At 58.4% G+C, this 16,149-nt stretch overlaps 1 protein-coding gene across 4 annotated transcripts in view; it reads left to right on the top strand.

The window, feature by feature from the left end:
* The window catches only part of LDB3 (LIM domain binding 3), a 61,352-nt gene that overhangs the window by 1,732 nt on the left and 43,471 nt on the right, over positions 1 to 16,149 (top strand). For all 4 annotated transcript variants that reach the window (XM_064594907.1, XM_064594909.1, XM_064594908.1 and 1 more), the window contains exons 3-5: positions 8,251 to 8,402; positions 8,943 to 9,018; positions 15,618 to 15,640. In XM_064594907.1, the coding sequence (XP_064450977.1) occupies positions 8,251 to 8,402; positions 8,943 to 9,018; positions 15,618 to 15,640 (251 nt within the window). The remainder of the gene's footprint in view (positions 1 to 8,250; positions 8,403 to 8,942; positions 9,019 to 15,617; positions 15,641 to 16,149) is intronic.

Raw genomic sequence — 16,149 nt, forward strand, 5'->3', positions numbered from 1 at the left:
GGTGTAGAGGCCACGAGCCCCCAGCGGGGGGAGGGGGGCACTGGCCTGGCTCTAGTCCAGGGAGAGGGCCACGTTCATCCCGCTGGAGTTCTGGCTCATCTAACCTGGGTCTCCACCCCTCCAGGCCCACTGTCCTGGAGGCCACAGCGTGCAGTACTAGGAGGACACCCAGAGCCTTGCACTCCCTGCCCGATGATGTGGTGATACGTGGGCATTTGAGCCCCAGTGGACACGGCCCCCTCCCCACCAGGACCCTGCACAGCTCCCCACCAGCGTGGTTACAAGGCTGTCCACCCTCACTGTCATGGGCCCACAGCCTCCCATGCCTGGGACTGAGCCCACATCTCCCCCAGCCCCACAGTCCTCAAGGCCTTATGCTGGTGCTCCCTGCCCTGGCGGGTGGACATTAGCCTCCTGGCTCAGTGGCACCCAGGATAGCCAATGACCTCACCCAGGATCTATGCACCACCTGGCCTCAGCCAGCCCAGGGCTTATATTGTAGCACAGAGGCCTTAAGCTAGACAGCAGGAAGAATGTCCCCACTGCAGGGAAAGGGTGTATTGGGATGTAATGGAGCCAATGACTAGGGGGTACCTTTATAAATAGAACCCACAGCTCAGGCAGGGCATTGGGGGATAGGTATAATGGCCTCCCAGCTTCCTTCAGGGGCATGCCCCAGATCTTCCAGGCCATGGGCCAAGCTGGGCTGGGCGGCTCCATCCTCCCCAGGGCTTAGGACCTCTTGACAAACTCCTCTGGGCGGCCGCTGATGCCCTGGGCTGGGGCATCCCAAGCTCAGGGCTACTGGCCAGGCAGGGCCCAGGACACTCCCACCAGGGCTGCTGGGGCTCTCAAGGCCCTTCTGCACCAGGAACATCTCCCTCAGTGGGATGCAGGGCCAGTGGATGCTCCCAAGTCCTGGCCTAAGACTTTACAACAGGGCAGTGGTGGCCAATTGCGGTGGGGTGGGGGGTGGGGGTAGCAAAGGCAGGGCCTGCTCACTCTTGGCAGGGCCGACACCCCTGGGCACCTGTATCACCACCCTGAGAGAGGTGTTCGGGCGGGCAGGGCTGGGTTTACCATCTCACTTCAGCGCCAGGCAAGCTGAGGCTCAGATTTGCTCAGGAGCTCTTATGACCTCAGTGACCCCTAACTCCCTGGCCTGCCCCTCCGCCCTTGGCTAGGGATTAGTCGAAGAGGACTGAATGGGGCCTGCCCCTTGTCAGCGGTAGGGAGGCTGCCCCCCCCCAGGCTGGGTGATAGCTCCAGTCCCCACCCCGCCCGCCAGAATCAACCCTGGGTCAGTAGCAAGCCCCCACGGCCTCCTTTCAGTGGGTCTCGGCGAGGACCCATGAGAAGTGGGCTCAGGAGGGAGAATGGGAGGGTGGAGGGGAAATGCCTTTATTTATCCTGGACAGGTGCGGCTGGGCCTGCAACATGAGCTCCCCTTAACAACCCCCCCCCCGCCCCGTCCCAGCCATAGCCAATTCTCCAGGAAGTGGGGGAAGGGTGGGAGCAGCCGCTAAGGAGCCTCTCCAAAGGCCCAGCCTGCCGCCCCCCCCCCCCCCCACCGTCCAAGCTAGGTCAGAGGCTGGGGCCATGGTCTGGGGCCTTGTCCTTGGTGCATGTAGCAGCCCTTGACTTTACGGAACAAGCGCGCATTTTTGTCTGGCTCGGCTGCTCTCAGTTGTGTCGCCTTAGAAAAGACCAGTTCAGCCTGGCTGTCTCATCTGTGAAATGGGAGTGTGCATGTGTGAGTGCTTTCTAACATGCACGCGGAAGATGCCGTGCACCTGCTGTTCCGCTGAGGCGGCGGTGAGGATGGGGGAGCTGCGGAGCTGAGCCCGGGCCCCTGGGGTGGGGATGGGGGATGCCCATCTCTCTGCTCCAAGACCTCTGTCCCTTAAGGCCTTATTCATCTGGCCTTGCAGGCTCTCCTGAGGCACCAGCCCAGAAGCCTTTGCTTCTTTGCTGTTTTTTGTTCCAGTATTTGTCAGATCTCCTAGCTACAGTGGGGACGCAGAGGACTGAGGGTCCCCTGGGAGGGGGAGGGGGACAGGCTGAGACTATTCTGGGTTTACTGTGCCGGCCATTTCTGGAATTTTGAGGCCTTAGTGCTGTTTCTTGGGCAGCGCCTAGCAGTGCTGACAGGCTGAGCTGTTTATAGCCACACTGAAGGTCAGGCAAGCCTCTGGAGGGCTGCTGTGAGGCTGGCCGGGGCCTTCCGGACGAACAAACGCGGAAGATAACCGGACAGAGGCCCCCAGCTGGGGAATGCGTTCTTGGAGGTCCCCAGGCTAGGCCTTATCCCTGCCTGCTTCCCTCCCAGGTGCTCAGAGCTGTCCCTGACTCCATGAGGGCGCTGAGTGGGCAGGAGACTGGGCCCTGAGGAGCAGACCCTCCGAGGCCTTGGGCCAGGACAAGGGCAACTTCATGCGGCGTAGCCCCCAGGGTTACGATGGGACAGCAGCAAGTATGAGGAAGGTCGGCTTCCCCAGTAATGTCTGCTAGACCCTGCTGAGGCAGCCCTCCCGCCTGGGGGTTGTCTCCCCAGTTCCCTGAGTCTCCATCCCTCTCTGCACGGTCCCCTATCATCCAGGGACTGGCTATGATTGCAAATGCCCCCCACTTGAGACCCTCCCATTCTCAAACACAGCTTCTCCACCTCTCTGGAGCCAGGAAACACCTCTACCCAGGAACCACCCTACGAGGCACGAAGTGGACTTTGCCAGGCCCCAGTGTTGTCTGGGGCCCCCTGGGAGTGACGTGCCCAGGGGAGCTTTCTACCGCTGACATCCAGGACATGGAACTGGGGGCTAAGAGGAGAGGAGACAGACTCAGAAGGCCAGGGAAGGGTGTGCTCAGCAAGAGAGAGGACCGGTGCCCCCTGGTTTTGGGCACAGGGAGGTCACTGGTATGAAGTGGCGAGGGCTGGGTGTGAGAGGGCTGGGAGGCAGTCAGGCAGAAGCACCTGCTGGTCATTCTCGGAGAAGCCTGCGGGTGCAAGAAATGAGAGGGAGACGTGACGAGAGCCAGTTGGAGCAGCTAAGGCAGGGAGAGCCTTTTTTAACAGTAGTTTTAGGTTCACAGCAAAATTGAGTGGAAGGTACAGTCTTCCCATATGCACCCCTGCCCTGCATGTGCACAGCCTCCCCCTGTTATCAAAAGTGATGTATTTGTTATAAGTGATAAACCGATATTGGCACATCATTATCACTCAGAGTCCATAGTTTACATCTGGGTTCACTCTTGGTGTTTGTTGTTCATTCTATGGGTTTGGGCCAATGTAGAAGGACATAGATCCACAATATCGCATCATAGAAAATATTTTCACTAAAAATCCTCTGTGCAAGGAGAGACTCTTTGAGCACAGACAAGCCTCTGGCTTGTTTATCGGCTAGGGTGGGGTTGGGGAGTGGGGCCATGGGGAGACAGAAGGTTCCAGTGAAAGGATGAAGGATGGAGCAAGGCCCCAGGGGAGGCCAGATGGGAAGGGAGCAGAGCATGGCATGATGGTAATTTAATCACATCATGTTAAATGCACTTAGGGCTCCTTGGGAAGTCAGCCGGGATGGTCAGCCTAGGCGGGTTGGGAGGAGATACTGGAAGTTGCACAGTTCACGGCACCTATTACCTATCCTTGCCCCCCTAGCCCCTGCCACACCTACACTGGCAGCTCTAGAGGGGAAGGAAGGCAGGGGCCTGTCTGGTTTTGAGCACTGAGAGTGAGGGCTGGGAACTTTTGCAGAGCCCAGCTACCCACTCTGCCGCCAGGGAGCTGGGGAAATAGGAGCCTACGTGCGCCCGAGCCCTGGCCAGTGCCTTGTTTCCCTGGCACCCTGGACAGGACTTCTGTCTCTTCCAGCTGATGCTCAGGCCCCTCTAGGGACAGCAGGCTGGCTTAGGACTGGTCAGCTGGGGCTGGCCCCTCACACCCCACTCTCTGCCAGCTCCAGATCTTATCTCCCTGTGGAGCCAGGGATGCACTGGAGAGCCCAGGCTCCACCCTATGGCACCCTCCAGGGGCAGGGGCTGGGGGGCCAGCCCCTGTACCTCCTCCACTGGGAGCTTCCCCGAAGCTTTCTCAGCTCTGCACCTCCTTATGGAATAACCTATTTAAACATGTAATCCTCCCAGCAGTCGTGGGAGAAAGGCGTTGTTGTGATCTTCACCCAGAGGGTGTGGAGGCTGCCCTGTATCCTCAGGTCTGGCTCAGACTGAAGTCTGTGCTCTTTGTTTTATTGCCTTCCGACAAGGCACTCACTGTCGCAGAGGCCACAGCTGTTCCCTGCACCCGCTAGCCCTGCGTTCCCTCTCAGGTGCCTTGAACCACGGCCCAACAAGGAGGAAGGGCTCCTGTGAGCCTGGTGGCAATCTTGGCCCCCAAACACCTCAAGCCTGTCCTAAGGAGCTTTTGAGACAGGACCGTGCTCCTGGAGCTCTGCCCACTGCTGGCTCTGAGTTGAGAGGTGGCTGGTGACTGGGGAAGGTTGAAAAGTAAAGTGGGAATGAAACAGTTGTTATGAAGAGGTTTTCAAATGCTCAAAAGAGGATAGAAAGGCTTCAAAGAAAAAAAATCCTCCAAGGATTTAGTGGCTTTGGGTCCTCTGTGGGACAAGGAATGCAGAGAGAGAGGCAGAGAGTCAGGCAAGAGACACATGGGGACACCATGCCTGGACCACACTCTTCACGAGCCCTGGGCTTTGGGCAAGGGTCCCCAGGTGGCCCCATCCTCCTGCAGGGCAGGCTGGTCCCGAGAAGAGGGTGGGGATCTGATGGCCCTGGGACCCAGCTGGGGGCGACCTCCTTAGGGTCCCTGCTTCCTCTCAGGAGCCCTGGGCAGAGCTGAAGAGAGCCCATCTGGAAGAGAATTACAGTACCTTCCACCCCCACCCCCACCCCCCCCCAGCTCCAGGGGTCATGGGCCCTGCTCAGGGCAGCCAGAAAGCCAGGCCATCTGAGCCCTGGTGAGCAGACACAGGCGTGGGGAGAGAGGCGCTGGGGCAGGCAGGAGCTAGCTCGACACTCGCCTGCGGGAATTCGGCTACTGACCAGGCCCTGGGGAGGCTGAGCATTTCCCAGGGAACCAGGATCACCCCAGTCTACACCTGAGGATGGGGGGGCAGGCGACCCAGTGGGAACATAGGGTGTTAGCCGATGCTTGAGGGAGACAGACGTCCCCAGGGCAGCTCCAAAGGGAGGGCATTCCGGAGAGTGCTACGGCTTGCCCTAGCTGATCTGGCCCCAGCAGCTCTTGGATGTCATTCTGGTGTCCTTGCTCATGCTGACATCCACGATCTTCTGGACACAGCTCCAGTCCTGCCTGGCAGGCCTCACCTCTGCAGGCACGAGGCCCGCCCTTCTGTCTGGGGTCTGGGGTTGCCATACCTGGGAGCTCATTACTGCTGTCTATAGACAGTGAGAAGCATCTGGGGGAGTCCTGATATGGGGAAGCCCTGGTGCGGGGGAGCCCTGCTACAGGGGAGCCCTGGTGTGGGGACAGCCTGGTAAGGGGTGTTCTACTGCATGGGAGCTCTGGTGTGGGGGTGTCCTGCTGTGGGGGAGCCCGGTGGGCGGTCCACTAGGACGGCAGAGGCATTGCACAATTCGCCCTGAATGGAAGCACGCCGGTATCCGCCACTCTCTCTGAAATGCTTCCAAACTAAGACGGATTGCTGTTCGGAGAGGGGGCTAGACACGTGACCCAGAAAGTTGAATGAATGCTAAGGTAGAAGCTCAGTGATGGGGGTGGGGATGCTCGCTGTAGAATTCTGCTTTCTCTGTGTTTGAAGATGTGTATAATAAAATGTCGGGCATAGCATAGGCCTGAATGTGAAGTCAGAAGGTGTAGGGAAAGCCGATTTTCTGCAGACAGGCCCAGCCAGGCAGCTCAGCTTGCCCTCGGGAGTCCCCTCTTGGCCCAGAAAGTGTTTTGTTTTTCTCTGTTATTTTTTACCCTTTGTTCAACCCCTTAAAATCAAAGGAAACAACACTCCTGTCATTAGTAGAGGCTCCCTGCGGCCATGAATTTGGGGATCAGGGATGTGTATTTTGAGAAGGCCCAAGTAATTATTTTTATTATTATTTTTAAGATTTATTTATTTGAGAGAGGAGAGAGCATGCACACGAGCAGGGGGGAGGGGTAGAGGGAGAGTGGGGAGCCCAACATGGGGCTTGATCCCAGGACCCGGAGATCATGACCTGAGCCAAAGGCAGATGCTCAACTGACTGAGCCATCCAGGTGCCCCAGCCCGAGTAATTCTAAGATACCCCCAGAGGAGCCAGGAAAGCGGGCTGGACTTTGGCTTCCTGACAGTCTAGGGGGGAGTTTCTCTACTGTCCTTGCCACGGCTCAGCAGATTCACGGGTGAGGGGAGGCTACTCTGTGTTGGCGAAGGTAGCCCAGTCCCCGGGGCTAACAGGGCGCTTCCACGGCGAGGGCTCACCCGCTCTGGCTGCTGTCCCTGGGTTCCCACATGCAGTTCGTGGCCTGGCCTGTAGAGCCCACCGGGGACTAGAGGCTGGTGACCGCAGGTGGCCCTGGTTTGGAGGAAGATTCCTCGTGAAGGGTGGGGCAGGAGGCTTCCATCCGTGTCTGGTAGCCCAGGGCCCGGCCAGAGGCTCACCCAGGCCTGGCACCCAGGATAGGGGACTTTCCCTAGTCCTCTTTGGACTCCTTCTAGGATGGTCCCCCAGGCCAGGGCCAGAAAACGGCTTCTGCCAGCATTAGAAGCCAGCCTTGTCCCTGGGGTATAGACAGGAAGGTGACTGGGATGTGCCCAGAGAAGCCAGGAAAGCTGGCTGGTGGGCATGTTGGGGAAGAAAAGCCAAGGGACATCCTCCAGTTACAACTTGGTGGGGGGTGGCTCTCAGAGGCTCCTCTTTCCTGTGATGTCACTGGGGGGCGAGGCCTGTATGGCATTCTACATGATGTCACAGGGGGCCTTCCAAATGATGTCATGGGGGTCAAGTCATAAAGTCATTCTTTGCGTTATCTGTAGGGGGTAGGGTATGGTATTTCATGTGGTGACATGGTGGGGTTCGGGGGGGGTAAAGCCAGTCTCCATGACATTCCATGAGACGTCTTTAGAAGTGGGGCTTCATCAATTTCCATGTGATGTCACTAGGGGCCAGCCATCACGTTATTATAGGTGATATCACTTAGGCCCTCTAGAATTTTACATTTCAAGTGACACCACTGCGGGGGGCGGGGGGGCAGCGGGAGGGCTACTCTGCATTCAGCATGCTATTACTGAGGGCTAGGCCTGTGGAATTCGGCGTTGTGCATGATGTCATTGAGAGTGGGTCTGAGCCATCCTGACATTGCATGTAATGTCCCTGGGAGTGTGGCCTTCCTGACGTTACATGGGATATTCTTGGCGTGCAGGGTCTATAGCATTCTGTGTGATCACACTGGGGGTGAGGTCTCCAGACTCTAACATTCTGTGATGTCATTAGTGTGCAGGATTTGGGACCTGGTTCCCACACCTGCACCTCCCCTTCTGGGAGTGGGAAGCCAGCCACAGAGCGTTGAGCCCTGCCCCATGCCCCAGCTAACCTTGCTTCCCCGGGCTGGGTTGACAGCTTCCCCAGCAGGCCCACCTGCAATGGTAGCACTGGGCACTTGCACTGGGTGCTTCTGTGAGGGTGCATCTGTCCTGCCTACTTCGCCTGGCAGAGTCTCTGTGGTGGTGCTGGATCTTAGCTCGTGTGTATACCCTCCCTCCTGGAGCCTGGAAAGTACCCCATGGCTTTTCGGGGTGCAGGCATTGTAGTAGGCTAACTGGTGTAACAGATAGCCCCCAAATCTCAATGGCTTAGCATAGAAGAAGCTTATTTCTCACTCATGCAACATCTGATGCAGTACTTCTTAATCCTCTCCTCCAAGCAGTGACTCCATTGGTGGGTCAACTGTCCTCTTCTGGGTCCTCTGCATCCAGTCAGCTGATAAGCAGAGAGAGTGCAGGATGGCAAGGATGGTGGCTAGGGGCAGGCGTGGAAGTGGCGGGCATTGCTTCCCCTGGCCAGAGCTGGTCTCACGGTCGCATTCAGACACAGAACACGAGGCAAAGGGGTGATGGTGTGTCAGGAGGAGGCATCGGGCTTGGTGAGCAGCGGGTACTGGCCATAGTGAATGAAAGAGGAAATGGCAGGCCTCCCCTGGATGATCCCAGGTGACTCTTCCTCGAGACCGGCCCGTCCTCAGTCCCACCCTTTGCGCGCTCACCCCCCCGTCTGCCCCCCTCTCAGATCACACCGGGGAGCAAGGCCGCCCAGTCCCAGCTCAGCCAGGGTGACCTCGTGGTGGCCATTGACGGAGTCAACACAGACACCATGACCCACCTGGAAGCCCAGAACAAGATCAAGTCTGCCAACTACAACCTGAGCCTCACGCTGCAGAAGTAGGTGGGAGCTCTCCAGAGCAGGGGGTAGAGGGCTGTGGGCACCCAGGGCCCAGGAGAGGGTGTCTGGCAGCCGTCACGTGGGCCCGGCCTGTGCCACAGACTACACAGGAAAGTAAGGAGGGCCTCTGGACTAGCAGGGGGCCAGGGCCAAGCCATCAAACATCTGGCACATCTGTGCCTCACTTTACAGATGAGGTTCAGGGGTGGGGGTGGTCACGGTGCTGCCAGTGTGTGGGCAGTCGGGCCTGAAAGCCAGGGTCTTCCCTGCTTCCTCTTTGCCCCAGACAGCCTCCCAAGGACCTAACAGAGGCCCATGGGTGCAAAGTGCCCAAGGGCCATGACTTCCTCATCCTGGTCAGGCCCAGTGCCTTCTTGGAGTCACCCAGTCCATGGGGTGGACAGTGGGCCTGAAACTGTTACCCAGTGACCTGGCTGCCCGGCTCTCAGATGCTCTTCTGTTACCAGCCCTGCCCTGGTAGGAGCTCCTGGTCCTAGTGCCAGTTGTCTTCACTTGGTCCCCTTTCTGGTTTCTTCCAGATCGAAGCGCCCCATCCCCATCTCCACAACAGCGCCCCCGGTCCAGTCCCCTCTGCCGGTGATCCCCCACCAGAAGGTAGGTGCTGACTCCACTCTCAGCGGTGGTTCCTGTGGGGCAGCCCCTGGCCTGCCTGCCTGATCCTGGGTTGGCCCAGCCAGGGCCCTACCCTTGCCCCTGTTGTGGCTGTGAGGGAGGTGGGGCAGGCCCCCAGGAAGAGGTGTTCAAGCCCCCATGAAATACTGAGTGTGGGGTGCCTGCCTGGGTGCTCGCCAGCCCCCGGGGCCTCGGGGCCGGGCTGATGGAAAGCCAGCCTAGGCAGCGGTGCTTTTGAGAGGGATATTCCTCCCAGCTAGGTGGGGACAAGGATCCTGAAGGCTCTGACCCTCATTCTCCTGAGGGTGCTGGGAGGGGGGTGACTGGGGCATGAGGGCCAGAGGCCCCAGTTTGAGCAGCCACCCCAAGCATGGAGGAGGCCTGCCTGCTCTCAGAGTTTATCCTCTGACATAGGGTCTCCCCCCAGTTTCCACCACCCCTCCCGACTGAACGCCCCATGGCCTATCAGGAGTGCTGATAGCAGCCAGGCCACCTCGCCCCCGTGCCCACCACCCCTTCCCAGCTCCCTTGAAGCAGCTTAACCCCGTGGGCCCAAAGGGCTTGACCTGAAGCGTGGGAGGCCCGCCCCACCCCTCCTGCGGGGCCCACTCCGCACCCCTCCCTGCATGACCTCGTACTGACCCCTGTCTGTCCACTGGCGCAGAGTGGGCTGTAGGCAGGGTGGGGGAGGGGACAGGAAGAGGTTGACAGGGGCTTCGGGTGGGTGACAGATGGGGAAAGGGGCGGAGGGCTGCTTGGGGAAGTTACACAGGTGGACTGTAGGAACCAAATGTCAGCCCCCCAGGGCCCCAGTTTTCTCTCTTGTACCTCTACTCTGCCTGACCACCGCCAGCCCGGGTGTCCTCTGACTGGCCGTGCAGGGACATCTCAGCAAGGGGTCAGTAGAGCAGGAGGTCGGGCTGTGCCCACCAGGGCTTCCACTTAGGGGAACAGGAAGCAGATATAGGGTGGAGGGGGCTCCCTCCAACTCCCTGAGGCCCACGCCCCCTCTCCCCCAGCCCTGCAGGCAGGCTGGCTTGGCTTTCTGCGTGGGGCTTGCACTTTGTCCAGGTGGATGTGAGCCCCAGGGCCAGGGATGGGTGCCTCCCTCCTCACCCTCGACAAAACCCTTCTCTTCCAGGTGTCTGCATCCCCTCCTGAGCTCCGTAGGCTGTGGGGCGGCAGGCTGCTGGGCGCTCGCACTAACATCTCTGTTTCAGGTCCATGCAGATGCGCTGGGACACGTGTGGCCTCTAACTGCTCTCTCCTCTCTCCCCTGCATGGCGCTGCCCTGTGCCAGGACCCCGCTCGGGACACAAACGGCAGCCTGGTGGCGCTCAGCCCCAACCCCAAGGCGAGGGCCAGCCTGGGCACCCCGGGTACCCCGGGCACCCCGGAGCTCAGGCGGACCTTTAGCTCCTCCTTCTCCCAGACCTCCGTCTTCTCACACACGGAGGCCTCTGAGCCCGGCCCTCCACGGGGCAGCCCGGGGGCCAAGACCGGCCTCGAGGGAGCCCTGGACTCACTCAGCCCGAAAGTCCCGCAGGGCTCGAGCCAGCCGAGGCAGTATAACAACCCCATTGGCCTGTACTCGGCAGAGACCCTGAGGGAGATGGCTCAGATGTATCAGATGAGCCTCCGAGGGAAGGCCCCAGGTGCCGGACTCCCAGGAGGGTAGGTAACGGGCGTGCAGCTCTCTGCTGGTGGTTTGGGGCCCCCGGGGTCCTCAGTGCTCCCCGAGGCCGGGCGGTCAGAGCGAGGAGCTGGCCTCAGCCAGCCCATGTGGCGGCACAAGCTGAGAGCGATACAAGTAATGAGGCTGCTAGCACTTGGGCCTGGAGCCGCGGTGTCATGGCTTTACACAAGCTGGGTGACGTGTTGGATCCTGCAGAGGGGGAAACTGAGGCTCCGAGAAGGTTTAGTCGAGGTCCAGCTGTCTCCCGCTGCTAAGTGGCTAAGTGAGGTCTGAATGCAGAAGACACTGACTCCCAGACGTTCACACCGGCCCGCCCACCGGGACAAGATGAAGCCTGCTGCCTCCAGGAACCCTGGGGCGAGCGTCAGGCTGGTCCCCTGAAGGAGCCCTGAGGCAGGAGCAGGGAAGAATTAGAGAAGTGGGAGGGTAAGTTCTCTGGGGCTGGGAGTGGTCTGGGAAGGCTGCCTGTACTAGGGAGCGAGGGAGCGCCTGAGCTGGGTGCAGAAAGATTCAGCAATGGGGTGAGTGTCATGGGCTTGTAGGACTGACCCTCAAAAGAACGAGGCAAGGAAGTAGGACCCCGAGGAGAAAGAGGCTGTGCAGGAGAAAGGTAGCCTGCCCCCCACCCCCTGAACTCCAGCTGGAGGGACTCTGCGAGCACAGGAGCTAAAAGAACCTACAGCCAGGGTGGGCATCATGGAGGGGCTGAGAGGAGGGAGCCCCCAAGTGGAACACGTACTAGCTCCTGAGCCCTTCCTGCCTTTATCTTATTCTGACTTCTCCCATGCAATCGGTATAATTATCTCCGCGTGCTCTAGAGGCAGAACAGGCTGAGTCAAGGCAATACGGCCCAATGGTTAGGGGTTCAGGGCTCCTCTGTACATGGGTGTGAGACTGTCCATGTCTCAGGATTACTGGGAGGATGGAAAGAGACCACACCTGCTCAGCACTGAGCTCTGTTCCGGCACATTTGCTGTGTGCTACTTGAAGGCACGCGGCGGATGCACCCATGAGTCAGGCTCATATCCTGGGTCAGGCTGGCTCAGTCCCATGCCCTTCCTTTGCCCTTGCTACAAAAGGTACCTGTGCCCCACCAGTTCACTGCTTCCCCATATCCCTCAGCTCTTTCTGGGATCTTTTTTTTTTTTTTAAAGATTTTATTTATTTATTTGACAGAGACAGACATAGCGAGAGCAGGAACACAAGCAGGGGGAGTGGGAGAGGGAGAAGCAGGCTTCCCGCGGAGCAGGGAGCCCGATGTGGGGCTTGATCCCAGGACCCTGGGATCATGACCTGAGCCGAAGGCAGACGCTTAACGACTGAGCCACCCAGGCGCCCTCTTTCTGGGATCTTGAGCGAAGCTGGCCTTGGGCACTCCACAGCCTAAGCACCTGGACCCTGGCTTCCTTGGACCAGGGCGACGAAGCCATAAACCCCTGGGCTTTTTTTTTTTTTTTTAAAGATTTTATTTATTTATTTATCAGAGAGAGAGAGAGAGAGTGCGCACAAGCAGGGGGAGCGGCAGGCAGAGGGAGAAGTAGGCTCCCCGCTGAGCAAGGAGCCCCATGCGGGACTTGATCCCAGGACCCTGGGATCATGACCTGAGCCAAAGGCAGACGCTTAACTGACTGAGTCACCCAGGCATTCCAACCCTTGGGCTTTATCTAGCAAGGAGCTTCTACCAGAAAACTCAAGGAATGGCAGAGGAGAAATGGCCTCCTTTTGCCCTGGATGGGCTGGTAGCTCTTTCTTGTGCTCTCTGGAACTGGCCCCTGGCAGGGAAGTCAGCCTCTGAAAGTTTGGGACCTCCATGAGGCCCACCTGCTGTGACAGTAACATCTCCCCTTATGAGCCCTCAGTCTAGACGTGGGGCCAGCTAACAGTCCATGTGCTTTATTTAACTTCAACTCTCAGCAACTACAGAGGTGAGCATCATTTCCCCCATTTTCTAGCTGGGAAAGAGAAGCTCAGAGTGGGTGATTTGCTCAAAGTTACACACAGCTTATGAGTGACAGACAGGAATGGCACTCAGGTCAGCCTGACTCCTCCCTACATGGTGGTAGGGACCTACCAACCTGCCCAGGAAAATAAGGGCCAGCACTACCCCAGCTTCCCATGACTCCAGTGGCTCCTTCCCGTTGCTGCAGGGGTTCTCAGAAGCCGACAGGTGTTAAATTATTACTTGACCCTCAGAGCAGCAGGGCCCAACAGTTTCTGCAAGGGTAGACAGGCTAGGGAAGGAGTGCATCTCCTTTCGTCCACGGTAAAGGCTGATGCTGTGGTCCCCAGGTGATGCTGGCTGGAATGGGGGAGCCTCTGACCTGGGCTAGCCCAGGCAGCCTCTGATGGGCTGAGACTACCACCTTTGCTAAGTGTCTAAGTGCTGGAAGGTGACAGAGTTGGTAAATGCTAATCCCCACATCCCGTCTGTTGCACACTTAAGTCATGCTAAGGGCTTTCCCCTCAGGATTCTGTTCAGTGCGCACAACCCGTCTGCATGGTGGGCAGCACCATCTCGATTTTGTGAGTGAGGGACTGAGGCTGGGACCAGTGGGGAACTGTCTGGAGTCACAGTGCTAGGAAGATGCAGGGTCAGGATTTGAACTCTCTCCTGTCTGGCTCCAAAAGGAAGCTCCTTCCCCTCCTCTCCGGGCCGCTTACAGTGTGAATCCTTGGCACCTAGAATCCTCTTGGGAGGATTGGAGAGAACAAACAGGGTGCAAGGTCAGCAGGCCAGAGCATCCCTGCAGCCCCCCTCTCATCCTCCATGAGCTGGCGTGGTAGGGCAGTATCCCTCAGGCCACTGGGTGCAAGGGCCCCTGGGTGGGTCTTACATCTTTGACTTATTCTCCCCAAGACCTGGGCGCTGGTCCTCCCCAAGCTGTCTGCTACGGGCTGCCCAGCCTCCGAGTCTTCGGGCGGAAGCTAAGCAGGGGGCAGGGGTCAATGCCAAAGAAGATGCTAGCAGCTGGGTGCCGGGTGCCAGGGCAGAGAAGGGCAGAGGCGGCAGCCCCACCCCCGCCCCACGCCAACACTGCCCTCTGTAAGGGGCGCTGGGCTGGTCAGGGCGAGAGCTGACCCTGCAGCTGTCAGCACTGGCCAGAAATGGAGAACGGATGGAAGATCTTTCCTAATATAGCTCCACTTGGAGCTATTTGAGCCTAGAGGACAGAGGGAATTATATCAGCTCTGAGACAGTGTAGGGCCTGGGGCTAGAGGCCCCCTGGCTTTGGCCTGGGTCCCCATAGTCCTGGCCAAGGGATGACCAGGGTCAGGCCAGTTGGGGCCCAGGCTCTCCCAGCCAGAGCCCGGAGTGGTCCGATCTGGGACGGTGGCAGGGTTTGGGGGCAGGGACGCCACCTTCTGCACTCTCTTCCCCGGGGTTTCTTTTTTTTTTTTTTTTAATTTTATTATGTTAGTCACCATACAATACATCATTAGTTTTTGATGTGGTGATCCACAATCCCTTGTTTTCGTATAACACCCAGTGCTCCATGCAGTACGTGCCCTCCTTAATACCCATCACCGGGCTAACCCATCCCCCCTCCCCCCTCCCCTCTAAAACCTTGTTTGTTTCTCAGGTCCATAGTCTCTCATGGTTCATCTCTCCCTCCCATACCCCCCCCTCATTTTTCCCTTTCTTCTCCTAATGTCCTCCATGCTATTCCTTATGTTCCACAAATAAGTGAAACCATATGATAATTGACTTTCTCTGCTTGACTTATTTCACTTAGCATAATCTCCTCCAGTCCCATCCATGTTGAAGTAAAAGTTGGGTATTCGTCCTTTCTGATGGCTGAGCAATATTCCATTGTATATATGGACCACATCTTCTTTATCCATTTATCCGTTGAAGGGCATCTCGGCTCTTTCCACAGTTTTGCTGTTGTGGACATTGCTGCTGTGAACATTGGGGTGCATATGGCCCTTCTTTTCACTACATCTGTGTCTTTGGGGTAAATACCCAGCAGTGCAATTGCTGGGTCATAGGGTAGCTCTCTGTTTAAATTTTTGAGGCACCTCCACACTGTTTCCCTCAGGTTTCTGACAGGGCCATTGGTGCCGCCAGGGTCTGCTCTGCAAGGGATTTGCATTTAAGGAAACATAAAGCAGGCAACACCTCCCCCACGGAGATAAGGCTCTGGGAGGCTCGCTCAATTGAGGGTGGGGTCCCTCTGTGTCTGAGCTGAGCTGCCTTGGCTGGGGCCTTTCTTGCAATACGCCTTGGACCTAGTACTTCTCCTGAGCTTCCGCCTTCCTCCGTCCTGCCTCACTGACAGTCCATAGGGCCTTTAGGGGCAATCACTGGGGACTGCATCCCTGTGCCCCAGAAGGAGTGGCCAGGGCTGCCTGCCCTCCCGCAGGAGGGAGAGTCCATCGCCTGGAGCTGTGGGTAACCCCACTGCGCACCCCAGCACCACTGGCAATCCTGCTCAGGGAGCAGAACTCCCAGAGCTGGCCCCCATTAAACAAGGGTAAGTCCAGAGCTGCTGACTGGCTCGGAGGCACCTCCAACCTTGGCTCTGCCCATAGCAGCCACAGCTGGTCCTGTGTCTCCCTCTCCATCTTTCTCTCTTGGGGTCTCCAGCCAGGTTGTATGTGGCAGATTCTCTTACGTGGTATTTGAACGCCTGTGAAGATGGCAGCTTCGGGGGCTGTGGACCTACTGAGGGGGAAACACTGCTGTCAGCACCTCTGACCCAAACTCACCGTGACCCTGACCCTGAGCTCTGCCCCCTCTCCTCCGCGCTCTCCTAACCCGGCGCTGGTCGGGGCTGGTGCGGCCTCCACGAGAGCCAGTCTGAGGATGGTCCCAGCACTCAGAGCCCCTGGCAGGACCGCACTCTGACAGCCCTGTCTTCTTTGCTCTTTCTCTCCTCCCCAGGTGATAGCCAACTCTCCAGCCAAGTTAGTATCGAAGGAAAGCATGTGTGTGCACTTGTGTGCATATCCCAGCATGCGTCCGTGTGTCTGTTGGTCTGGACAGCGTGCGCCGGGGTCAGCATGTGTATGTGCGTGTGCATGTGTGAGTGGGGGTGCATTCGTGTCCCTGAGCGAGCCTGCATGTGTGTGGAGCTGCAAGTATGGAGGGAAGGCACTGGGGAGGGGTGCTAGGGCTCAGTCTGATGTGCCCTATCCCTTCCCTCTTTCCTGCTGTGGCTGCTTAAGACCAGCAGGCTGGCTCTGGGGGCAGAGGGGGGATGGTGGGTGGAGTGTGTGCCGAGCTGGTGCTGGGCTCCATGTGAGCCTGAAGACATTTCTGTCTTGGCGGGACCGTCAGAAGGGCTGCGCCTGACCTTCTTGGCCCCAAGGAGTGCACTCATCTGTTGGAGGGGAAAGCCCCGGATGGGCAGAGACTGGTGGCCGCCCAGCCACTTGGACTTGAGGAGGACTGAGCAGCCTGAGTCCTGCTCGGA

Source organism: Mirounga angustirostris, unplaced genomic scaffold, assembly GCF_029215605.1.
Source record: "Mirounga angustirostris isolate CCGP_5_RB_7025 unplaced genomic scaffold, mMirAng1.0.hap1 SCAF_6, whole genome shotgun sequence".
NCBI lineage: Eukaryota > Metazoa > Chordata > Mammalia > Carnivora > Phocidae > Mirounga > Mirounga angustirostris.